This window comes from Silene latifolia, chromosome 8 (genome assembly GCF_048544455.1).
Source record: "Silene latifolia isolate original U9 population chromosome 8, ASM4854445v1, whole genome shotgun sequence".
NCBI classification, from domain to species: Eukaryota; Viridiplantae; Streptophyta; class Magnoliopsida; order Caryophyllales; family Caryophyllaceae; genus Silene; species Silene latifolia.
The window spans coordinates 93,217,894-93,245,498 of record NC_133533.1 but is presented as its reverse complement, the minus strand read 5'-3'; the positions used below and the strand labels follow the sequence as shown (position 1 = coordinate 93,245,498).

Sequence of the window (27,605 nt, the reverse complement as noted above, 5' to 3'; positions counted from 1 at the left end):
ATCATCATCAAATATTGTTCTGAAAGTTTTGATGGATCATTTACCTTTTGTTTAGTTTATTCAAACACATTTTTAGTATAGGTAAACAATTTTTTTTTTATTTTATTAACAAAATATGAACTTAGTGTACGAAAGTACAACTACGTATACTAAAATAGCTATAGATGCACGAAAACGAATACTAGGTGCATGAAAATTGTTACATGCATAAAAATGATTACTGGGTGCATGAAAATATCAGGCTCTAGGTGCACGAAAACGAGTTCTAGATGCATGAAAATTGTTAGATACATGAAAATGAGTAGTAGGTGCATGAAAATTAATAAAATGTTTCTCGTCTCGATTTCCGTCAATAATTTATACTTTTTGGACCAAGAAATATGTTATCTAGCCATAAAATTTTATGCCGAATCCAAATATGTCATTATTTTTTAGAAAAAATATACGTAAGGTGGAGTTCTCACGGTTCTCATTATGTAGGTGGTTCTCACTGGATCCCAAATCTATATATATATATATATATATATATATATATATATATATATATATATATATATATATATATATATATATATATATATATATTGTGTCTTGTGAAAGTAAATAAAACTTGTGGGTTTCTACTGTATATATAGTAGTAAGGTAGTATCGTTTTAGAAAAGTTTATAAGTTGTAAGATATAATAATATTATAATAAAATATTTATGGCAGGGAAAATAAATAAATAATAATAATCATAATCATAATCATAATAATAATGGGATATAATATTATATTATTATGAATATTATAATAAGGTGCGAAATTATGAAACTAATTAGCGCGTAACATCACTCATCGAGTTTAGCTTTGCGCACTGATTTTCAAACAGCTGTCATTTCTTCGTTACTCATTGAAATCAAGCTTGTGACCATGCGTTGGAAAGCTAAGACAATAATCTTTCACCTACAATTTGAATCACCCTCATAGAAGCTGTAAAACTCTTTATATTCCCGTTTCAAAGTACCCCTAAAATAAGTGATCATATTTCCATAATTGGTACATTTGTGCAAGCTTCCTATTAACCTTTCATAGTCTACCTTGTTCTTTAGACACACACAAAGGGTCATATAACCATAAAATATGAGGGGTTTTACATAAGGTGAGTTTCTTAGTCTACATATGTGTCTGACATATTAATGACTCCGGGTGAATACTTGAGAGTAGCATGACACATATTAGCATTTTAGTTGAACACAATATGATCTCTTTAGCTTCAGCTGCAAGATCTATTAAATATGCTAAAAGCTGCTCTCGTCGGGACTTATGATATTGAGAATATGAGAAGTCATTACCATATCATTTTCTAGTGAGTGTCACTAGATGATTATCAAAAGTATCCTTGAGTACTTGAGAAGCACTGAGGATTTACTCTTGTAGTTTGGAGGAATTTATGAATTTCGTGTAAAAGGGTAACACGATAACATTCCTATGCTTATAAGATGTTATGGGCCTAGTTAAGGAATGGTTAGCATGTAAAAGTATTTTGTGCATAAGGAATAATATGTATAAGGAGTTATACATATATGTATAAAAGATGTCGTATAAATGATGTGTATGTATAAGTGTTATACGTACAAATCATGAACAAAATCTAAGTACATTACAACATCCGATGTTGTAAAAGAGACAGTTGATATTCGGAGTTTAACGGAACTAGAGTAGTTCTGTTAGCCGAATATCGTCTCCCAAGAGACTGTGAAAACAGTGAGAGTGTTTGACTGGCTTTAGAACCAGAGTCTAAAATCTTGTTTAGACATGTACTCAGAAAGGCTCTATGCGATGAAAAGATTGCATAGAATAAAAGGAAAATAGCAATGGAAACTAGAGTGATGCAACTGTTGCTAATCCTCTAGCCAAAGCCGTTGGCATAAGGTTGACATGATTGTTATGTCAACTCAATGTAATTGAGGAGTATACCTTAATTGATAAAGATCGTTATATAAATATTGGATAAGAGTACTGATATTTACATAAGTGATGATCACATTCATTGTTTGCGTCTCTTTAAGAACTCAATTATTCAGTTTGACTGAAAACATTGAATAACTTGTTTATCTGAATTGGTTGTGGAGACAATGTAGAACTTCAGTTCAAGTGAATAGGATGAACATTGTATTGGCCCCTAGTCACTTAATGAGGTGACTTTTCGGAGTAGCTAGATTGTTAGACGATTGATGGTAGGTTCAGTACCATATGGTCATAAGGATGACTAGTCGTTTACATAGGCAGACTATGGGACACTTTGTCGGGAAACGACATTTATAGAGTTCAATAGATCTACTACAGACGCCTGGTCGTAACAGGGACTTCTATGATATTCCTATGAGTCAATTCTTTAAACTGGAGACTATTATCTGAGCCACTGCAGTTTTCGAGTGACTTTGGTTTTGGTCCTAGGTCGTGCCGTGAAAGGAGGCCAAAAGGCATATACTAGGTCATGGTGATCTGTATTCTGCAAAAGGATAGATAGGGCAGACATGAATTGATCACCCACGTTGGGTTTAAACATCTCTAGGCCACTCGAGGAGTTCTGACTGGGATATGCGTGGCCACGCTCGGAAGTAATCTATGGTAGATTTTTCCGGTCTTGCAGTCACACTCACGATCGAGAAAACCACTCACGATATGTTCATGTGCAAGTGCGACCAGAAAGACACCTTGCATTGAGTTGGAGATTGTTGTTAAATCAGACAAGAGAACCGGTAACACACCCTTGTATGGTACAAGCAGGATAATGTTGGGATAAGGAGTTATCCACAATTGTATGTTATAATCATCGCACAACTTATCTCGAACATGTGGGAGATTGTTAGAGTAGTTGTCCTCCACAATAGGGCGTGACCACAATTGTATCTCAACGTATATCGGTAACGGTTGGCCAACTAGGGTTTGACGTTAATATCGTGAGACAGCGGTGTTCAGCTGATCGCTTTCGGTCACACCTAAAGGAACAAACCCCAACACGAAAGCTAATTAATTGTATAAGATACAATTTAGTTAGTCCCTTGATAAATTGACTAAGAGTTAGTCGATTATATTAATTTAGAGAGATATCGAGTTGTGATCTTGAGGCACGGAAATTATTATTTAATTATGCGATAATTTAATAATAAATTATTTGAGACAAGAATTAACGATTAAACGGTTAATTGTTAAATTACTACTAATTGACTAATGTGATTAATATTGGTATATAAAATATATGTGTAGCTGTACACATATATATTTACGGAGTGTTTGAGACGAAATAAATTGGGAAGCATTTAAACATAAAACGATGTCTAAATAAAAATTACACGTATTTGTGAGACAAATATAAGAACCAAAATGGACACATAAATGGGTCAGTTCGACCGTGTAAATGGTAGTGTGATTATGTGTTGTTAGACACAATTATAACTAATGCATGCATTCTATTGGGTGATCTTCCCATTACAAGTTTTGTCTAATCTATGACTAATTCTATTGGGCACAAAACACAACCCATAACTCCCTCTCTAATTACTCCCTCAACCGGCCTCCCTCCTTCACTCTATACTTTTATTTTTCCATTTTTTCCACTCAACTCAACTTTTGCATGTGGAAAAATATAGAGTGTTCCTCTCTTTAAAATCCTAAAAATTAGAAATAAAATACTAAGTGTTAGTAGGATAAATCTAATATTTTACTAAGTGTTAGTATATTTTTCAAAGGCAATCTTATATAATATCTAGTTAATTTTAGTAAGATTTTGGGGTAAGTTCTTGGGTGCTGAAGAGAGGAGGTGTTCTACCTTGGAGACTTGAAGATAGAGGATCTTGCCAATATGAATGGCTCAAGAACAACCAAGATGGATGATCTTGGTTGTGCCCAATACTACCATACTCAATGTAAGGAGAAATGTTTTTTCCACATCTTTTATATTAATATGATTTTATATTGCATGCATGTTACATAGATCAACTAAAACAAATTATGAGATAATTTGAATTTTAATTAGAGAGTCTAATTACTATCTATGATATTTCAAATGTATGTGTATTAATTGATTAAAGCTGAGGTGAAGGGAGGTTGCAAGGTGGCTTGTCGTCTGTCCTATTTACTGGGGAAACAGAAAGTTGTTGTTGCCAGGGGATACGTGTTCAATTACGACCGGCTTCAGCAAGTTAAGGTTCATGGTATACCCCTTCGTCACAATTCCCTTCGTCACAATTGCAGGAAAGTGGAAGTGTCCCAATTATATAAAGACGAGTATGGGGAAGTAAAAGTACCATTTCCTAATAAGGAGGTCACGTATTTGAAAGAAGCCCTGAGCTCTTATGTGCAATGGCCTGCCAACCTCATCAATGTTGTCATCCCCGAGGTACCTATATGCAGATGTTAATTATTTCTTGTTCTTTGAATATATTAGGGTATGAATATTAACATATTGTAAGTACTTCAATCTTTACATTTGTAGAACTTAAGGAAAGCCATGATGGCAGCTAAAGCAATTACTACTATGTTAACGAAAGTTGTTGCAGTCAAGCCTGCTTGTGATTCTTATTATGAATCGTGTGAATATAAGAAAAATATGAAAACTGCTTCGCTGAAGACTTTGCACAACCTGGTTATAAAGAGGTCACCTATAGGGGATGTAGTCATGATTAACATTGAAAATGAAGTTATGGGTGCAGCTGATATAGCCATATTGGACCCGAAGCAACTGATGGAATTTTTCGACCTTGACAATTTAGATGTTGTTCACATTTTGATTTGGATGAAGTAAGTTTTATTAATAAAAGTATTTATTTATTTCCATTTACGAATAATGATGTTTGTTTAAATTATCAATAAGAATAACAATCTTCGTTCCATGTGGCGTAATAGGTACCTCAATAATCAGTTTGCTGAGTGGAAGGTCTCAATTCACGTCTACGGATTTTTGAGTCCTAAGGCGTTCTCTGTGCACAAAATTTCATATGAAGAACAAATCAATGGTATGGCTCTTCAGTTGATGTCGTCCAAAAAACTATGGCTTGACCCCTACAATTAGAATATGTATGTATAGTATGTGATTATTGTAATGAATCACGATTCTATAAATTTATTATTAACATGCTTAAATGCGTGTAAATAAACTAACAGTTCAATGTCCCAAAATGAATAAGAAGCATTGGGTGCTACATGCAATCCAAGTAGAAACAAAAACAGTGTACTATATTGACTCTCGCGAAGGCAAACCCTCTGACAGTTGTGTAAGGATGATAACTGAGTAAGTTTACAACCTTCAATAATTTCATTTGTTATTGTATGACTTAAGCCATATATATGTATTTATGAATTAGTGTTTTTGAAGCAAAAAAAAAAAAAAGATTATGTCCACTTGGGAAATATGAAAGCAACACTGATCCCAATTTTATCATGCCAATAGTAAGTGTATTCTTAATAATTACTCGTATCATTTAATTAATGTTTATGCGAGCGGTTGATTATCTAATTCAGTTGATTTGTGTGTGATTTATATAATAGTCTCCTAAAGCACTAGATGACAAACAATGCACCTTTTACGTTTGTCAGTCCATGTGGATGGTTATCGACGAAAAACTTTCTACCATTCCGATACGGGTTATTGTGATTTAAAAACTATTTCAGACGTAAATTGAGTTCAATTATGTATACTTCCATGTATTATATCTATTTTGATTATATATATTTTGAATTGTAGTTTCCATTAATACTCAACAAAGCCCCAAAATATTCGCAAGAGGACATCAATCAGATGACAAATATGTGGGTCAGTTATGTTGTTTCATTAGCGGAGTATCAATAGTTTGCTCATGCTTTATGTACGTATGTATATATATGTGTGTGTGTGTGTGTGTGTGTGTGTGTGTGTGTGTGTGTGTGTGTGTGTGTGTGTGTGTGTGTGTGTGTGTATAGCCAATGCGTATTGGCTTCTTTTGTTTTTTTGAGGAAGTTGTGTTTTATGGCTTTTGATCATCCTGTTTGTACTGTTTTGAAACTAGGTTTAATTGATCACGGGGTGTAATATTTTGATGCAGGATTGAATTTTTTGCAGTGCATAGCTGAAAAATAGCATTCCAGCAGCTGCTACAACACCGCTGAAAAAATAGCATTTCAGCAGCTGCTAGAACAGGCTAAAATCATTTAAAAAAAAAAAATTAAAAACGATAACGGTTAAAAACAACCCGTTGCAAACAATTATTTGACAACAGTTTTATTTAGATAAATAACCGTTGGTATTTTTTCCCTCCGATTCAAACTACCAAAATATAAGATAACAAACGATAACCGTTGCTGTGTTCAAAATGTTAAAAACGGAAATTTAAGAAGAACTGTTGTCAAAGTTTCATCAACTGATAAATATAACAACGGTTTAGCACCCAATAAAACTGTTGTTAAATTTTGGCATTTAATTAAATAAGATAACGAAATGAACTGTTATCATATATAATATTTAGAGTAAATTATCAATTACACCCACGTCAAATGCACTTTTTTACATTTACTCCCACATCAATTTTTTTTTATAAATTACATCCAAGTTAATAGCTCAGTTTATAAATTGCACCCAATATCGGATTCCGACCACTTTTCCGTCAAATTTCAAATTTTTTTGTTTAAAACATTAAATTTATGACGATTTTACCCTTGTTCTTTTATTAAATAGGTTATCTTTCTTATAATTTTTTTTTCATACTCCAAATTAAGTAAACCTACCTTCTTCTCCTTTACTCTACTTTACCTCTCAAAAACACCATTAACGACCTTTATCAAAGCTTGTCAATTCGATTAAACCCAGTACCCATTTTTTACCCATTCTTGCCATTGATTACAAATCAACAAAATGGAGGATAGTTTTGATTTCTACGGTTTTTTTGTGTGCATATTTAATAAAGACGGGAATTAATGGAAAGAGGGGTACTTTCATTAAGGGGAAATAATTAGAAGTAAAATGGAGGAGATATTAATTAAGGTTGGATCAATGCTTATTAGTTTTAATTTGTGTATGGAGTATAGGTGTTTGAATTTTTTTTTTTATTTGGTAAGGAAAAAATGATTGAAACCGAGGAAGGCTTCATGGTTATTGTTGTAATGGAGGAGGAGGAGGAAGATGAAGTTGTAATGGAGGAGAAAGATGAAGCTCAAAGGTGGGACCCGCCCTGGCTTTGAGAGGAAATTAGGTTGAGAGGGGGAAATGGGGGGAAATAACTCAAAAGTCAAACAAAATTAGCCTAATAGACTCGGGGGCAAAATTGTCATTTCAATTTTTTTTTGCCGGAAATTGGGGTTGAGTGAAATTTATAAACTGAGCTATTAACTTGGGTGTAATTTATAAAAAATATTTGACGTGGGAGAAAATGTAAAAAACTGCATTTGACGTGGGTATAATTGATAATTTACTCTAATATTTAACAACGGTTTTAGAACCACTAAACAGTTGTCAAGAGTAAACTAGGACAACGGATTTGAAACCGTTATTAGTATTTATCAACGGTTTCTTAAAAGTATACCCGTTGCCATAAACATATTTAACAACAGTTTTATAACGGTTCTTGAGTTGTGATTTCGGTATTATAGATCCGTTATTGATTAAAAAGTTATATAACGGTCGCGTGTTTGTATACAACCGTGGTATATATTTAACAACGGTCGTTGCAATAACGGTTCCGTGTTTCTAATTAATAACGGTAATTGCATTTTATGACTGTTATTGAAGGTCTTATTTGGCGTGGTGAATGCGTGTTGTTTGAGATAACAAAGTTTTTTTGTTATACTAATTGTGTGGATCTACCTTTTTCCAGTAATTTTTTTACTTGGAGAAAAAAGAAAACCGGTTCTGAAAATGTTTTTGAAATTCTTGATAGAGCCTTAGCATCTCCTAATTGGATTAGTATTTATCCAAACATGCAGTTTGTGCATCATGCGTTAACTAGCTCTGACCATTGTCCTATCTCTGTGAAGTTTCATAACCAATCTAAAAAGAAAGCCCCTCCTTTTCGATTTGAACTTATGTGGACTCTTCGAGATGATTTTAGTAAGCTGGTAAAAAAGTGTTGGCAATACCAGTTTCAGGGATCTTATATGTTTTGCCTTTCTAAAAAATGCAAATTCCTAAAGCAAAAGGCTAAAAAATGGAATCAATCTACTTTTGGAAATATCTTTAGACAACTTTCAATCCCTGAAAAAAAGTTAGAAAATATACAAAACCAACTTGGTTCATCCAATGTAACGGTTTTAGAAGTTGCGCTGTTGAAATGGCTAAAAAAGCGTGATGCCCTACTTGACTATAAGCGCATCTATTGGCTACAAAAAACTCGTATTAATAAACCTAATTTTGGAGATAATAACACTAAATATTTTAAAAATCATGCCACAATTAGACGTAGTAGAATGGTATTAAGCAATTTATTAATAAGGATGATGTTTTTTTAATTGACCAAGATCTCATTCAACAAGAAATATTGAATGAGTTCAAACTGAGGTTTACAAAGAATCAACTTTGCCATTTTGATAAAAATGAGGATTTTATGTCTATTAGTGGTAATAACGGATGAAGATAACAATTTTCTTACTAGTAAGATCAGTAAGGAAGAGGTTAAAGAAACTGTTTTCAATTTAACTGCTGGTAAAATTCCTGGACCTGATGGCTTCCCGCAGAATGTTTTTGAAAATATTGGGATATAGTAGGAAATTCTGTTACTAAAGCAGTTTTAGCTTTTTTTTTCATATTGGTAAACTCCTTAAAGAAGTCAATCATACTTTTAGAGCATTAATCCCTAAAATTGATAATTCTTAATCAGCAAACCATTTTCGGCTAATTAGTCTTTGCTCAACAATTTGTAAAAGTATTTCAAAAACTTTAGCAACTCGTCTCCGAAGTTTATTACATAAGGTTATACATCCTTATCAAGGTGCTTTTACACCTAATCGGTTTATTCAAGATAATATCCTTCTAGCGCAAGAGATCTTCAACTCTTATAAGCGTAAAAAAGGTAAAGGAGGATGGATTGCTGTTAAACTTGATATGGAGAAAGCATATGATCGACTTGAATGGAACCTTATTGAAGAGACTTTTACGCAAATAGGTTTTAATCCTACTTGGATTTCTTGGATTATAGAATGTATTAAAACTGTTTCTTTCTCGGTTCTTGTAAATGTAAGACGGGGAACGTGTTCACACTTCCTCGAGGTATTAGACAGTGAGACCCACTTTCGCCATATATTTTTATTATGTGTGCTGAAGTTTTTAGCAAGATTTCTACAAAAGAATATCGATCTTAGATCTAGTGATATTGGTATTAGAATTGGACCTGGATTGGAAAAAATTCCATTCTTAACTTTTGCGGATGACACTATAATTTTCGCTAATGTCTCTAACCAGAGTTGTAGAACTATTAAATCTATTTTAGATAAATTTTGCACTATTTCTGGACAATTTGTTAATTTCGAAAAATCGACTTTCCAGTGCACTAGAAATATTGACCGCTCACTTTTTTGGTCTTTTAGAGGTATTCTTTGTATGAACGAAGATGCTCATTTGGGTAAGTACTTAGGTTGTACTTTAATTGACGGCAGAGTGACTAAAAATATATTTGAAAGTATTATAATTCCTCATGAACTCAATTATCGAAATGGAAAGCGAATTCTTTATCGCAAGTAGGTAGAATGGTTCTTCTTAATGCTAACCTTGTTGCGAAGGGAACCTTTCAAATGCAAAGTTTCCTCCTTCCCTCAAGTATCCCTAACAGATTAGACAAAATTAATAGAGATTTTTTTATGGAATAAGAATCCTTCACAGCGTTCTCCTAATTTAATTGGTTGGCATAAAGTTTGTTTACCAAAGTCTCTTGGCGGATTAGGAATGAAATCCTAAAAAGTACCTAATAAGGCCCTTCAAATGAAACTGTTAGAAGACACTTGGTTGATGATGCCAAGTTTCATTGTCATTCAATTGTTTGCTTTTTAGTTAGATTGTTTAGCAAATTGAAGCATCCAATGATTGTTCAAAGAAGCCCAAAGATGACCAAGATGAAAGACAAGTCAAGCATGCCCATTGTCTAGAATAAATGTTGTAATCGAGGTAGTTAAAAATATCCTTTTTAAGAATTAGTGATTGCAAAACCATGCAACAGTTCCTATGACTGTTGCAGCATGGTTTTTGGTACTAACGTATGGAGAATTTTCGGAAAAATTCACAAGTGTTTAAAACCTTTCTAAAGCTTTATTGTGTTCAAAAGGAATATCATTTCTCAAATCTGAAGAACAAAAAGAATATGCTTGCAAGTTAAATTAAAGATACTAATCTTATTAATGCAAGTGGTTTTTCATTCTAAAAATAGGTTTTTTGCTTTTTGCTTTTTCCATTTTTGGTGAAATTATGAGTTCCCATAATTTATGGGAAACACTCCTTGCCTAGGAAAAAATGCAGCCACCTTGAGCCTCACAAATCTGATTTTATATTTTTAAATGATAATACATCTTACAAACCCATGGACATTAGAGTGAAGAAGTGTTAAGATCCTTCTCTTACACACTTCTTCCTTCTATAAATATCCATCCCATTTTATCATTTATTACAAGATTTTTAAAGAGCATTCATTGTAAAACTCATTGCAAATCTTTTCAGCATTTAAGCTTTGCTCTTCAATCATTTGCAAGACCGTTTTCTGTTTTCAAAAGTCTTCAATTGTTTTTCAAAGCTATAAAATCTCCAAGTATCAGTTCGCTTCACTGATGCATAAAAGAATATGTTCAATGATTCTCGTGTTTCGGTCTTAATTGTAATCTCCATGTTCTTAAGTGAACCATTGAGATTCTGACTTTGTAAACCTATGAAATGGAACTTAGAGTCTTGAAGCGGAGTAGCTTTAAGCAAGGGAAAGTCTTGAAGCGGAGTAGCTTTAAACAATTATAACCGGAGTAGGTTGGCGAGTTATTTTCATTGTAATGGTTTAGTTAAGTTTTAGTAAATTTCTAAACAAGCAATAAAATAACGGTTGGCCGTATGCCGCGGAGTAGGAGCTAAACCAATTTTTAAACATCATCTTGTTTGTTTATTTACTTTTATGTTCTCTTATCATCCCACTTTTTTTCATCAATATCGCTATCAGTGCTGTGCAACAGTCACTCATACAGTTGCGTAGACCTGTTGTATTGTTTGTGAACTTACAATCCATTAAGTTTCTGAAACTAATACTTAATTGATCTTACTTGTGTTAGCCTCTAACTAAGTAAAAGATAATTTTTAAAAGATACACCTAATTCACCCCTTCTCCCTCGTAGGTGTTTATCGTTCTTAACTCTTCAATTGGTATCAGAGCCTCGTGCTCTTGATATTGGTTAAAACCAAAGTGTTGATCATATAGTTATGGACGATTCAAAATACACTAAGTATCCCATCTTTAAGGAAGAAAACTATCTCTGGTGAAAACATCACATGGAGCACTATGTCAAAAGTGCGGACTATGAATGTTGGATGATCATCCAAAAGGGTCCACTTGCTATTTCGATGACTAATGCTGATGGCACTATTACCCCTAAAAGCGAGGACAAATATGTCGAGGCCGATTATAGAAAAGTCGAGAAAACTCTAAAGCCATGTCTATCCTTCAAGATGGCATTGGTGAACAAGAGATTAACCGGATAACGGATGTAACTCGGCCAAGGAAATTTGGGACACCCTAAGCTTATGAGTTAACGTCACAAGTCAAAAAGTACTGTGTTGATCTACTTATGCAACAATATGAGATGTTCAACATGGCAAGAGATGAGTCAATTAATAGTTTGTCTTCATGTTTCTCTAGTATTGTCAATGACCGCAAGAGGTAGAAACTTTGAATCTGGGGATTTAGTCCGTAATATCTTTCGTAGCCTAACTGAAAAGTGGCAACTGAAGGTTACGACAATTGAGGAAGTTAAAGACCTTTCTTTGTTGTCCTTTAATGAACTTGAACTAAATCTCATAAAGCGCTCTGGTGAAAGATGTAAAGGGAAAGGACTCGCTCTTCTTAATGCTCTCTCAAGTGATGAGGAGGATAAAGATGACGAGTTTGCAATGTTCACTAGGAACATTGTTGGCATGATAAATGGTCGTAACTCTCAAAGGTCATATAACAATTCTAGCAAACGACGCTTTCCCAAAAGGAAGTCTAGTTCCACCGTTGGTTGCTTTAAATTGGTGACAAGGGTCACCAAATAAAGGAATGCCAAAAGTGGAACGACATTAAGTCCATAGAAAAGCGTGAGCTTGCTAAGGGAGAGTACAAAAGCAAAGTGATGACAACCATTTGGGGAATGTCAAAATATTCATCTCTTCCCCAATCAATCCATGATGTTCCAAAGTCAACAAAGAAATAAAATGTCAAATGTCTTATGGCTCACTCCGTAGACTTAGATTCAGATTCAGACAATGAGGTAAATAAGCTCAAGAAAAAGGTTCGATCTTTCTCTAAAGACAAAGTTTGTCTCCTCCTAGACCAATTCACTAACAAGTGTCGTGTCCAAAACAATCAATTAGAGGCTATGCAAACTGAAATTGAAGACATAGCCGAAGAAAATGTTTGTTTAAAAGAATGTCTAAACGAGGTTGATCAACCTAGTTCATCATTGAGTCTTAAAAAGGAGATTAAAAAGCTCCGAAAACAGGATTTGTTTCTTGCTAAAAGAGTTGATGAAATGCATGCAATAGAGCATGCACTGTGTCCTCACTAACCAAAGAACGTGACCAAATTTTGATTGATCTATCAACATGTGAAAGTGAAAAAGTCGATCTTGTCAAAATTGCTGAAATGTTGAATGACGAGTCAAGTCATGTCACAAGCGTTTAGATCGAGTGCAAAAATCAAACAATGACCTCCTTTTTTAAATTGAAATTCTGGAAAAGGCTGAACAAATCCATGCAACAAATAATGCAACTATTGCATCTGAGTCTAAAAATGAAATTGAGACTCTCACAAAACATGTGTCTTCACTAACAAAGGAACGTGACTCTCTACTAGCTGACCTTACTTTGTGTAAAAGAGTTAACAAGCAACTTGATCAAGTTGGCTTACTTCTTGGTGATGAAAAAAGACATGCTAAACACTATTTCGACAAAATAGGTCAACTAAATCTTAATCATCGTGCTAAAATTGAAACATTAACCAAAGAGCTAGATGAGGCTAAGATGTTTTACTTAAAATGGGAAGGAATTAAGAATGTTTTTGAATTTGTTCTAAAACAGTCACAAGAATATGAAAACCGTGCAAAAAAATGCTGGACTTGGTTTCAAATGCAACAATAACACGCACTGTTGCACTCGAAACCAGGACCCAAGCAAAACTGATTTTCGAAGAAGAAAGTATGATGGCCTTCCCGAGTACATCGTTTGCAATTATTGTGGTAAAATTGGTCATGAGTTTAATGGTTTTGAAAAGAGAGTTCTTGACTTAGGAAGAAGCACTAAAGTTGCTAAACAATTTTGGATTAAAAAGGAAGAAGTCAATAAAGTCGTTATCAATAAGGAACCCAAGCTTGTTTCGGTTCCTAAACTAAACGTTTGATTTCTTATAGGCATTAGCGAGAGGCATCAGCAATTGGTACTTAGATAGTGGATGCTCTCGTCACATGACGGGATATAAAAGCTAATTCCTTTCGCTAGAAGCCTACGATGGTGGCATGGTGGCTTTTCGTGATAACAAACGAGGTAAAATCATCGGTATTGGAAACGTTGGTAAGTCAAAGTCACTATGTGTCGATAAAGTGTTGCTTGTCAAAGGTTTGAAACACAATCTTCTAAGCATATCAGAATTGTGTGATCGAGGTAACATCGTTGAATTTCTTGCTAGTGAATGTAGAATAATCGATGAATGTTAGAAAATACACTAATTTCATTAATTAACATATTCATATATGTTCAAAATATTTAGTCATAAAATAAATTGTTGATCTTATGCATGCAAACTAAATAACAAGAGATGAGAAAATTGTTTTCTCACCATCAAAAATTCGGCCAAATGGGCACAATTGAAGGTCTCCTACCTTCATTTGTTCTTGAGCTAGAAAATACATTAGGATGATCATCCATGACTTCAAATAGAAGCCCTCCAATAAGTAGCACCCAAGACTATCCCAAAATCCCACAAAATAATATGTACTAGATATTTGTAATGTGGTTTACCTTAAAATCGATTACTAATACACATATACTACTACTAGTATTATTAGTGATTGATTTGTACAAATTTGATTCATAAAAATAATTTTTATGAAGAACAAGAGAGAGACTGTTGTGTTTTTCATAAAACATGAGAGAATGAAAAATTGAGTGAAAAATCTCTCAATTGTTACTTGCTAAAACCAGTGGGTAGGGGGACTTTTAGGCCCTTTTTCTTTTTCCTTTTTGTCTTCACAAGACTAATTAGTGTAAGCCTTTGTCATAGTCAAGTCACTATCAAATGTCATAGACAAATGAATAAGACAAAACATCTAAAATTGCCCACCAATTTTTCGGTCATCATGTGTAATATGGAGTCCATTTTATTTTTGTCAATTGTACAATTGTATGTCATGTGACATGTCAAGGATGTTTACATGACTAAGCTATATTCATTGTCGGGTCAAACATTATCCTGCAGAGTGTTCAAAAGAATGACCCTTAGCTTTGGCATAAACGACTTGGTCATGTTAATGCTAAAACACTTAATACCCTCAAGAGACTTGATTTAGTAGATGACATTCCTAACATCAAATTTGAGTTTAAATCACTTTGTGACGATTGTGTTAAAGGCAAACAAGTAAAATGCTCCTTTAAATCCAAAAAGGTCATTAGCACTTCCTTGCCTCTTGAACTCATTCACATAGACTTATGTGAAACCAGTGGCGGATCCAGGATTTGGGTAAAGGGGGGGCACAGTAAGAAAAAAAAATTGCGGACAACATTTATACATTAAAATTCAAATATCGTCAATACATAGTAAATTACAAAGGAAAAATCTAAGAAAAATCTAAAGCCATCCGACGAGGATTCATATCTTGAAAACGCCTAATAACATCATCATCACTCACTTGTGAAAAAAAATCTCTCTCAATATAAGTCACTAAACAGTTATCTAATAGTTCATCGCTCATACTATTTCGCAAATAATTCTTCACATACTTCATGGAGGAGAAAACTCTTTCCACACTTACCGTTGCCACCGGAAGTATCAATACAAGCTTCAATAACAAATAAACACGTGAATATGAAATATGTTTCTTTGTCTCAACAAGCAAAATTGAAAGCTCACCAAGGCTCTTGATAAGATGAAATCTTGAATCCCTTAGCATATCACTTTCAAAAATATCAAGTTCAAACTCAAGTAGTGTTATCTCGGTATCATTAAACTCATTAGGATAGAACTTTGCAAGTCTAACCAATTTGTCCTTATCGAAAGAAGCAAAAACATCGGCGGGACTAAAACAAGCCATACACATTAGCATCTCCATGCTTCTCACATCAAATCGGCTATTTAGTTCATGGACTTGTTTATCCAAAACACCTATAAACATGTCAATTCGAAATCGTTGTAGGTTAAGCTCGTTGACAAGACGGCGTCTTGATCTTCCCGGAGGAGCATAAAAATCATCCATATTTGGGACTTCAATATTATGTTTTGCACAAAAGTTAGAAACCGTTAGAAGAAATTGATCCCATCCATCATTCCTAAACTTTGTCAAATGCTTCTTAGTTAAATCAAGAATAGTCATGGCTTTAACAATGTCTTGATGTTTTCTTTGTAATGCTTCACACAAAGAATTAGTGTATCCATACACCACTTTCATCAAATGTAACATGAAAACAAACTCAAAAGATTCAAGGTGATCTATCCCAATTTCGGCTTTAGCACGATCATCAACGGATTTAGCCCCTTTACTAATTATCTCAAAAACTCTAATAAGTGTGCCATATAAAGACATGACTCTCACAATTGATTTAAAATGATACCCCCACCGAGTCTCCTCCGGTCTACTTAAACCAAGTTCTTGATTCAATCCCTTACCACTTTCCATTTCACCCGATGCTAAGGCCTCCAAAACCTTATCCGCTTGAATATCCCTAACCATCTCCAAACGTTTACAAGAATATCCAATATTATTAAGCACAATTCCAAGATGTTGGAAAAATTTGGCACAATCTTTGTTTTCTTTAGCCACCGCCACTAATGTCAATTGAAGTTGGTGCAGAAAATAATGAACATAATATGCACATGGATTGTCACTTATTATCAAACTTTGCAAACCATTAAGTTCACCTCTCATGTTACTAGCTCCATCATAGCCTTGACCACGGATGTTTGACATACTTAATGAGTGGCCATCAAGTAGTTTCTTTATTTTCTCAAAAAGTGTCAAACTAGTTGTATTTTTCACATGCACAATCCCAAGAAATCTTTCACAAAGTTTACCATCTTTATTAACATAACGCAAACAAATAGCTAATTCTTACTTATGAGACACGTCACTAGACTCATCGGCTAATAGACCAAAGTAATCACCATTTAGATCCTCAATGATAAGCTTAGTAGTCTAATGGGCACAACATTTAATTAATTCTTTTTGAATGGTTGGGCAAGTAACTTGGTGATTTTCCGTAGACTTAGCAAGAACAACTTTAGCAACACTTTCACTATTTTGAACAAGCCAATCCAAAAGTTCAAGAAAATTACCCTTATTACTTGACTTTGCTTTTTCATTATGCCCCCTAAATGCTAGTCCTTGCCTCAAAAGAAATCTTAAACAAGAAAGAGAGCGTAACAAACGGCATTTATAGAGACTCTTAGCTTCATCACTTACTTTTTCAACTATCTCTATTATTGATACTTTTTTATTAATGAAAGACTCATACTTTTGTTTCGCTACTTTGTGAGAACTACTAGTACCTTTCCCAACATGTTTTTTAAATCTATCCAACGCATTTTTCCAATTCTTAAACCCTCCAATCTCCAACACATTTGCTTTCGGGATACTTGAAGGCTCTTTGAACAAGTAACAACAAAAGCAAAATGCCGCATTATTTTTCTCACTATATTCTAGCCAATCATACTTATCATACCAAAGAACTTGGAAGCGACGCATTTTATTACCTTGGAAAGTTTGAGGAAATTCACCATTTGGTCTAGGTCTACAAGGACCTTTTCCGATATATATCCTTCTCAAGGCATCTCGATCATTAACCAGGTAAGATGATATTGTCTTACGATTTCCCGGATCATGTGGAGGATCAAGAGGGAGAACATTGTACTCTTCACTTTGATTACCCTCTTGAGTTGGTGAGTTACCCTCATGCTCACTTTGATTGCCCTCTTGAATTGATGGATTATCGGATTCCCCGTCACTAATTTGCTCATCATTAATTTGCTCTTCTTGATTAGGGAGATTTTGAGGTTCTAATGACAACGGAGAAGAGGACGATGTAGTTTTTTGTGACTTCCGACTCCACAAGTATTGTAAGCTATTCATTTTCGTTGATTCAATCTACAAACAATAAAACAAATAACAAATTCTAAGCAGTGTTGTTTTGAGTTTTAGATCTGCAAGGAGTTGAGAAAAAAAATACTCGATCTAACAAACTGCGTTTGGTCCGGGTCATTTTACTTTTGTTATAAAACCTTTTGCGTAGTTGTTCGGGCTTGTTCTTCATATGTTGTGTTGTACTGTTTTGATATGTACTCCGTAGGTCATTAAGCACTTGTATTTCCTTGGTTTCTTTCATACCAACCAGAAGCTAATCGCAACTTCAGTATATATCTAATTCAATTGTCAACCATTTATAGTCACTAACTCACAAATTTGGGATCTAGGGTTTGGGGAACAACTTAATCAAACTAATAAGAACAAATTCATTAAATTTGGAGAACAAATTAATCAAAACTAATAACTAATAAGAACAAATTAATCGAATTAATCAATAAATTAATCGAATTAATAAGATTATAAGAAGTAAGAACTGAGAACACATACCTGGCTCACTGTACCGCGACGCCGCGACGGGGGGATGGTCAGCCGGTGACCGGTGACTGCAGGAGGAAATACCGAGCCGGCGGTACAGCGGGGACGGCAGATGTGTGGTGTGGACAGTGGGTTGTGCCTATCGTCAGTGAGAAATTGGTTTTGCGTTCTATTTTGTGGTTTACTGATTGTGTGGTTTGTATTGTGTTTATCGTCCTTTTTTTTTTTGGTCACGTGAGGGCACGTGCCCTCACTCCCCCCCCCCCAAATCCGCCCCTGTGTGAAACCATGCGCATTGTTAGTAGAGGTGGAAGTCGCCACATTTGTGTCATTGTATATGACTTTACAAGATATTTTTGGCTTCTTTTCTTAAGTTCTAAAGATCAAACATTTGACGAATTCTTAATTTGGGTTAAAAAGATCCAAAACAAATTTGGTTATAAACTTCTCTCCTTGAGATCTGACCTGTAATACCCCGTATTTCGATAGTAATTTATGAGAATAATTTATTTATTTAATAAATTAAAGGCATTTCTAATAACAATTACAAATATGACGTTAATTAAATAATAAAGGAAGTAAGCAAGTCGGGAATCGGTTTTAGCTAATAATTGGACCTTGGGCCGTGTGCCATATTTCGTTGACCGAAATTTAGTAGTATAATATGGATGTGGTCGGGATTTGTATCGGTAATTAATAAAAAAGAAAAAGAAAATAATAATATGGGAAAGTAATAATAATTATCTTAATAATTAAATTAGTAAAAGAGATGTATGGTAATACTAGTTATGGTAAGACTAGTAATGTATGATGATGATGATAATATAATAATAATAATAATAATAATAATAATAATAATAATAATAATAATAATAATAATAATAATAATAATAATAATAATAATAATAATAATAATAATAATAATAATAATAATAATAATAATAATAATAATAATAATAATAATAATAATAATAATAATAATAATAATAATAATAATAATAATAATAATATTTATTATTATTATTATTATTATTATTATTATTATTATTATTATTATTATTATTATTATTATTATTATTATGTATGGCATCTGGTCCCTAGACCATCTCAACGTACTATAATTGGTATGAGATGGGTCTTTCGCAATCATCTCGATGATGTTGGAGAAATATTAAGGAATAAAGCTAGACTAATGGTACAAGGGTTTAATCAACAAGAAGTAATTGATTATGATGAAACCTTTCCACCGGTAGCTATTAGAGTAAGTGTCCTCAACAATAGTGCGATCACATAATTACATCCCATAATAAGAATACGTAAGGGGTGACTCAATTATATAGTTAACTGATCAACATTAATCGGTAGTGATTGGCTAAATAAAGTTTGACATTACTGTCGTTGACGGTGGTGATCAGTTGATCCCCTAAGGTCACACCTAAAGGATGAAACCGAAATAGATAATTAATTAATTGTATTTGATACAGATTAATTAATCCCTTATTTTTGTGAGCTGAATTGTATATCTTATTGTAATATGATTAAATAAGATTTAATTTAGTAATTAAATGTTAAGTTACTAAATTAGTTGAGGTTTTATAGATATTTTGAGGTAGAGGTATAAGTTATTTATATTTACAAGGAGTTGTAAATTTAGCTAACTAGTAATTATGAGACACGTTATATATTGATATAATGGTAGTATACTAATTAAGTGCTGGGTGTATATTATTAGATTAATTATAATATTTAATTGTTTAATGATTATATTAATAATTAATTTAATAACATAATTGATCACATGATTTATAAGCATTTGTAGGACAAATGTTAAAAATCAAAAATTGGACAAAATGGCACATGGCCACCGGTTTTGGAGACTACTATTATACTCTTTTCTTTGTCCAATTTTCCATCCAAAGTCATGTGCATATGACATTGGATTCTGACACCATAATGATGATTCTTACTCTTACACTCAAACCTTTTGCATGCAAAATTAAAATAAGAGCAAAACCTTCACTTGTTATGTGCGCGTGCCGTATGGTACCCATATAAGGGGCACTTTTGTGCTCATTTGTTGGTTACTCATTCTTACTCCTTTGCTTACATGCAAAGTTCTTAAAAACTCCTCTCTACAACTCCCAATAAATACTAATACTCTTTTACTAATTACTTGTGTAGTAATACAAGTAATATTGTTATAAATTAGGGATAATACTACTCAATATCCAAATATGTTCTAGCTCAAGATCAAGTGTAGGAAGGAGTCCTACACTTGTGCCCAAATTTCGGTTCACATGTATGTAAGTAGGAATCGATTTTTCCACCTTTTGTTCCTTTTATCTTGCATGCACTAGATCTAATAAATAAATATAAAGTAATTTAGATCATAAATTAAATAAGTTTAATTAGAGGGTTATTCAATCCTTTCAAGTCGTATCAGAGCTTAGGTCGTGCATGCATAATCAGTTTGGTTTTTCCGAGTTAAATGTAACTTAATTAAAACTAGAAATTTTATGATTTATGTGATAAAGCCACGAAATTATTTTGCATGTTATGTATGCTGCGCCTAAAATATATTTAGGTAATTTTGATGATTTATGGATGATTATTGCTTATTTTAATGATTTTTGGTGAAATAATTACATTTTAATGAGTAAAATGAACTTTTATTTACTAAAAATAGTTAAACTTCACTAATGGCCGTGATTTTCTATTATGAACTCACATGTATATTTTTCATATTGTATGTAAAACGTCGGATCACTGTGATTAGTTTTGCATGTTTTATGATTTTTATGTGATAAAAATGGTATAAATGCAGGTTAAATGACTAAAAATAGTTGAACCTCAAAACAAACCATGAAATTTTAATATAATGTCACATGAATATTTTACAGAATGTATGTAAAATTTGAGATAAATGTGATTTATTATGCATGATTTATAATTTTAATGTTTAAAATGATATAAATAGCGACTATTTTTAGCAAAAATAGCTAAAATAAATTTTATGCCATGAAATTTTTCCCTAAAGTTTTATATATGATATGGAAATCAGAGCTAAAGTTGCATGATTAATTTTGATTGATTTGGTAAATTTTATTGAGGTTTATGTGATAAAATCGATAAAAGGGCAACTTTATTAGTCATAAAAAAACTAATTCAAATTTTTCGTTGAAATTTTGCCATTTCCAGGTTCTGTAAATTATATAAGAAATTTCAAAATTTTGATTTGATTTTTCCATAATTTTTATGTTTAATTTGGAATTAAATTGTAAAAGTTATATTTTATACGATTTATTAATGAAGTAAATTATAAATATTTTGTGGGAAACGTTTATTGAGTTTTTGGAATCTTGGTAATCTTGCAGCATATATAAAAATGTAATTTCGAATTGTTTCAAATTTTTATGATTTATTGGGAATTATTTCATAATTGTTATGATTAAAAGAAGTTTAAATAAGCAATAATACAAAACCAAGTTGAATTATTGTCTAATGTTTAGTATTGATTTATGATTTTAATAATTTATTATCACGCATTTCCATAAAACCGGATTATATACGATATAAGATTTAAGTAGGGCGATTTGGCACATTAATTTGGCATGTTAGTCACATATTATAATGCTGCATTTTTTTATTGATGAATGTCATATTTTATTTATATAATTTTGAATTATGTAATTTTATCTTAGCGTGGCCTTAGTTTTAATCGATATTTCCCGTAATGTAAGGGGTATTAATTCGGTTGTAATTTAATGTGATCTTGTATCACTTTTACTTTTACTAGTTTTTCATATTACAAATGTATAATAGAAATAGCTATGTATTTTATTTTACTTTTAATTCCGGAATTCCTTCAAGATGATGCCATTCGGAATGTGTTTCGACAAGACGGAGTTTTCTTAGAAGGCGTGCCATATGAAGATTCTAGGGACCAAAGAAGTTGGTTTCCGAATTTGTAATAGATTATTAGATTTTCTATTTTAGGAAAGGTCATACTGGAAAATTTATTTATTGCTTTGCATTATTCTTTATATGTTACATGCATTGCCAAATCGCCATTAACATCACATGCATTTTATATATATTTATATCGCCTTTTCGACCGTGTCGATTATAATTATCGTTAGTTAACTAATATAGTTCACATAAAAGTGATAGATAATAAATCGACAAGACCTCTCACATATTTAAAATTGAGATTAGCATTTCCAAATAGTAGGACCCATGAATCCCTTTAACATTTGGGGTAGATTCGGTTTCTCGTGGTATTTTTATTTTTCATTGGGTAAGTGGGGTAATAAAACGTTATTACACGCGAAATTTGGTTGGACTCAACGGGATATAAAGACTAGTCTTATGTTCCGGGGCTAGACATGGAATTTATGAAATTCATCGACCGAGAGTTCTAAGGTAGAATCAATTAAAGAATTAATTCACCAAATTTATTCAAGTATGGGATATAACGGTTTCCCGTGCCCATGTTTGTGTGAAAATGGATCTCAGAATCATATATATATAATTGGGTGAAGGTCATTATATAAATGCTAAAACATGCTAAAATGTTTTCATATATTAACGATGAATGTTTCGTTTCCCACTCGTTGTTTTATGTTGTTCTTTATCACTTCTCCTATTAATATATGATATCAATTTGATTGTAACACGAGTCTCCGCTAAACCACTATTACTAACGACAAATAGAATCTCTTTTTAAATCCTCAAATGAACCGTTTAAATAGGGCATGGACTAGTTCAATAGGAATCGTTCTATTCCATAGAACTCCATAGGAGTTGTCCTATGTCATAAAAGATTAGTATCTTAAATTCCTAACATGCCTATGTATGATTTCTTGTGAAAAAGTGTGAATAGAGTAATGATTAGTCAAAATATGTTTTGATAATATTATCTATGCGTCTATGGTTCAAAAGTCTTATTGCTCAAACTAAACACTTGTTATCATGAACTTAAGTTATTAAGAACATGACCATGTTAAATTGGTAAATTGATTTTTTTAGAAATTTTGGTTAACCAAATACCACAATAGAGTTATCCCTGTGAAGGATTAACTAGGAATTTATATGAAGATAAGTCTTCATCAAGTAGAAATTCTTGAAGTCAGTGGGAGAAATAAGAAGTAAGTACCTATCTTAATCGTTAAGGATATAATTAGGTAAGAAAGAGAAGGTGTTAGACACTAAAATAGAGGCAACCCCCAAATAAGTAAAGATCTAGGAAGTTGGTCGTGTGACTCCAACATATTCCTTCCTGAATATCTATGTCATTGACACTGCATTCTTGCTAATTACCACATCATGAGTATTTGATAAAAAATTGTGAATTATGTTAGAAATTGCCACATTTCCTGATTATGAAATATAGCAAAAGGATGTCAAAATCTCCTTTCTAAATAGGTATTTAGAGGAGGATGTATTCATAACACAATCCGAGGGTTTCGAAAATTCTTAGAATCCTGACATTGAATAATCGTATGACGACTAACATGAATGAAATTGATATGAATGGAACTAAGATAGTTGCCACTTCATCCAAAGACATATAAATATTATAATGTGCTTGATCTAGTTACCGATTTAGAGACGTACCTCAATAATAGTTATGATGTACAACATGTCTAAATAAGAGTATAATTTAAGTTTTTGTATAAAACGCAAATGGTTTCTTAATTATGCAATTAAAACAAGCGTTGTGCCCTATCATGCCACGATTAAGTTTATGGTGAGACCATAAAATCAAGGTAATTATATTCAAACTAGAAATAAAATGTCATATATATATATATATATATATATATATATATATATATATATATATATATATATACAAGACTCGAGTTGGTGACCCCAAATTATTTCTCATTTCTCGATTGAAAATTGCATTAAAACTAGTTTTGACAAGTATCCCACACCATTTGATTGTGAATCTCATGAAATGTGCGAATCTTGTATTCAAAGCACGATGGTTCCTGACTTTTCTTGAAAAGTATAGCGAATAAAATAAGTTATTCACATCATTACACTTCAATGTGTATTCGAATATATTTTCAATCTGAAAAGGTCATTATTACTTCTTCTCTTTTACCGACGAACTAGGTAGATACTTGTTATCCGCTTAATGAGGTAAGAAGAGAAATTCTTTGAATAAGTTCAATGAATTCTTATTACGAAGTATAAAAACCAAAGTATTAGTACTTTGTTAAAATGGGGAACAATAAAGTGATGACTTTTATCTCCATCAACAGAGAGTGATATGGTATCACAAGTTCGCTTTCATTACGATATGATTGAATCTTTACCATAAAGTTGGAAATAGTTTCTATCACAATTTGTCTAGTATTTATTTATTCCACTCAAACAAAACATAGTTAAAGCAATCAAGTACAATTCATATATGATATGATTAGGCATGGTACCTAAGTTGTAGCTTGTTTCGGAAGATAGCATATGGCTTTGTAACCCAACTATCACGCGAACAACAGGTTTGTGGCTCGTGATGCTGTCATTTGAGAAAAGAGGATTATTTCTTAAAGACAGAGTGGGAGAAAATGTTCAAGAGACACAAACTAAGAATAATACGTAGGGATATGTTCCTTGACGTAGGAAGATGTTCCTTCTTGGTCAAAATCAGTTATTCTTTCTTCGAAACCTAAAGTGGACAGGAGTCATGTTACCTTTTGAAAGTAATAAACCTGTAACTTATTAAGATGCTTTATCTAGTCTAAAATCCACAAGAGTCCGAAGTGAGCATAAACATGAAAATGTTCATTTATCTTGGTTAATTTATTGCAAAGAGTTTTGCACACTACAACAAAGTTTCATTAAAGTCGGATTATGTAATGGTTGGATTTTAAAATCATCTTGGATTAGTTTTGTAAATCAAAACTATCCTAAGGTAGGATGGAAATTTAAGAAGAAATCTTAAGTAGAAGTTAAGGAGTTGAACTGTATGTTTAGATCATGTGAAAACTTTTCCCGAATTGTCGAGTAGTTCTGTTTATACATGGAGTTTATTGGGAGTAAGGTGGTGTTACTAGTCTTATATGTAAGGGACATATTGATCATTGTGAATGATGAAAGACTTAGGAGAAGAATAATACATCTGTATGGTATCCAGACCTATAAAGATAGTTCTAAGAGGATATTATCGTTAAGTTAATATTCTTATGTCGTTAATGAGAATTTTGAAAAGTTCAAAAGTATTGAACATGAAGAAATTGAATCCATTTGCTTCCACTGCGGGATTAATTCATTACGCTAAGATGTATCATTATTCTTAAATCTCGTATACTTGGAGTATGACGAGATGTTACAAATCGAATCCTTGAGAGAAGACTTTTTATAGCCACATAGTTCATTAGTTAGTATTCAGGAAGTACTAAAGATATGAAGCTAAGCATTTAGAAATGAAATGGATTTGTGTGCAATGAGTTACACAAAAACCATATTATAAACACATAAGGATGGTTAGATAACCATCTTGGCTATATTATTGAAGGAGGATATCTGCTAGATACGTCATAGACAGTTGAACAATGAGATATACACAACGGAAATTGAGTACACTTGCAATAATGAGATGTGTAAGAAGGAAGGGATGATATTAGGATTCGTTTTTCTGGATTGGAGGAACTATGGTAGTTCATTCCAATAACCGAAGATCCTATCCTATTCACTGTGAGGACAGTAGAAGCTATTCTAAGGCAAGATAGCCTATGTCTAGATTGGATCTAGACACATATACTCAAATGGTTTTTATAATAAAGATTATACATAACAAAGGGAAAAAGTATATAGTAAAGTTAGTTAAGTGCAAAGTGTTGCTGAGACTTACTAACCAAAGCCTTCTCAAGGGCTTAACATGACAAGTCATGTCATTTCAATTCAGTTGAAATTTACAACCATATACAAAATTAAATACGGATTATAGATTATGTAGTAATTGATATTGTATCAATTTTCCATATGTGTTAATACATTCGTCGTTAGAGTTTAATTACAAACTCTTTTATTACTTTGTTATATCTAAATAGGTTGTTGAGACAATATTGAACCCTATTAAAGTGATCTGGATTAACATAGTATTGGCCCCTAGTTGCTTATATGAGGTGACATCTCCAAGTGAGTAGAGTGTGATGCGATTGATGGCAAGTTCAAGTGTCATAGAGTCATTAGAGATGACTAGTAGATAACATAGGTAGACCGTATGAGACACTCTGTCGGGTAGTGACCGCTTATAGAGTTTTGGAAACATTTATATAGATTGGTCGTGGCGAGAGCAACATGGTATTCTTTTGAGTCGATTCTTTGACTAGAGACTGTTCGCCCAAGTCGGCAGAGTTTCTGATTGACTTTGATTTTTGTCCCAAGCCATTATGTCAAAAGGGGTGAGTGTGCATATTTTGGGTCATGATGAACTATGGGTGTACGAAGGGAATAGTGCAATAGGAATTGTCCACCCCTTGTCAGGGTTATTTGAAATCTCAAGACCACTCGAGGAGTAGTGAACTGAAAATACGTGGCCACGCTAGGAAAGTATCTACGGTAGATAATTCCGGTCAGAGGGTTACTCTCCAGATCGAGGAAACCACTCTGAATATGATCACATGCAAGTACGACCTGCAAGACACCTTGCATTGAGTGGGATATTGTAATAGGACAAGAGAATCGGTGACGCACACTTGTCTCGGACAAGTGGGAGATTGTTGGAGTAAGTTTCCTCGACATTGGCGCGATCACATAATTAAATCTCATAATAAGAATACGTAAGGGGTGATTCAATTATATAGTCAACTGATCAACATTAATCAGTAATGATTGGCTAACTAGAGTTTGACATTGTTGTCGTTTGACGGTGGTGATTAGATGATCCCTTAAGGTCACACCTAAGGGATGAAACCCAAATAGATAATTAATTAATTGTATTTGATACATATTAATTAATCCCTTATTTATGTGAGTTTAATTGTATATCTTATTGTAATATGATTAAATAAGATTTAATTTAGTAATTAAATGTTAAGTTACTAAATTGGTTGAGGTTTTATAGATATTTTGAGGTTGAGGTAATAAGTTATTTATATTTACAAGGAGTTGTAAATTTAACTAACTAGTTATTATGGGAACCGTTATATATTGATATAATGTTAAGTGTTAGGTGTATATTATTAGATTAATTATAATATTTAATTATTAAATGATTATATTAATAATTAATTATATAAGATAATTGATCACATGATTTATAACCATTTGTGGGACAAATGTTAAAAATCAAAAATTGGACAAAATGGCACATGGCCACTGGTTTTGGAGACTACTATTATACTCTTTTCTTTGTCCAATTTTCCATCCAAAGTCATGTGCATATGACATTGGATTCTTACACCATAATGATGATTCTTACTCTTACACTCAAACTTTTTGCATGCAAGATTAAAATAAGAGCAAAACCTTCACTTGTTATATGTGTGTGCCGTATGGTACCCATATAAGGGGCACTTTTGTCCTTATTTGTTGGTTGCTCATTCTTATTCCTTTACTTACATGCAAAGCTCTTAAAAACTCCTCTCTAGAACTATCAC

At 32.8% G+C, this 27,605-nt stretch overlaps 2 protein-coding genes across 2 annotated transcripts; both read right to left on the bottom strand.

Moving 5' to 3' along the window:
* Nucleotides 1-15,000: 15,000 nt before the first annotated feature.
* Nucleotides 15,001-16,347, bottom strand: LOC141595530 (uncharacterized). The gene has a single exon (XM_074415495.1). It carries the CDS (start codon nt 16,345-16,347, stop codon nt 15,001-15,003), a length of 1,347 nt encoding a protein of 448 aa, XP_074271596.1.
* A 225-nt stretch (nt 16,348-16,572) lies between these two features.
* LOC141595529 (uncharacterized) lies at nt 16,573-17,505 on the bottom strand. The gene has a single exon (XM_074415494.1). It carries the CDS (start codon nt 17,503-17,505, stop codon nt 16,573-16,575), a length of 933 nt encoding a protein of 310 aa, XP_074271595.1.
* Nucleotides 17,506-27,605: the final 10,100 nt, after the last annotated feature.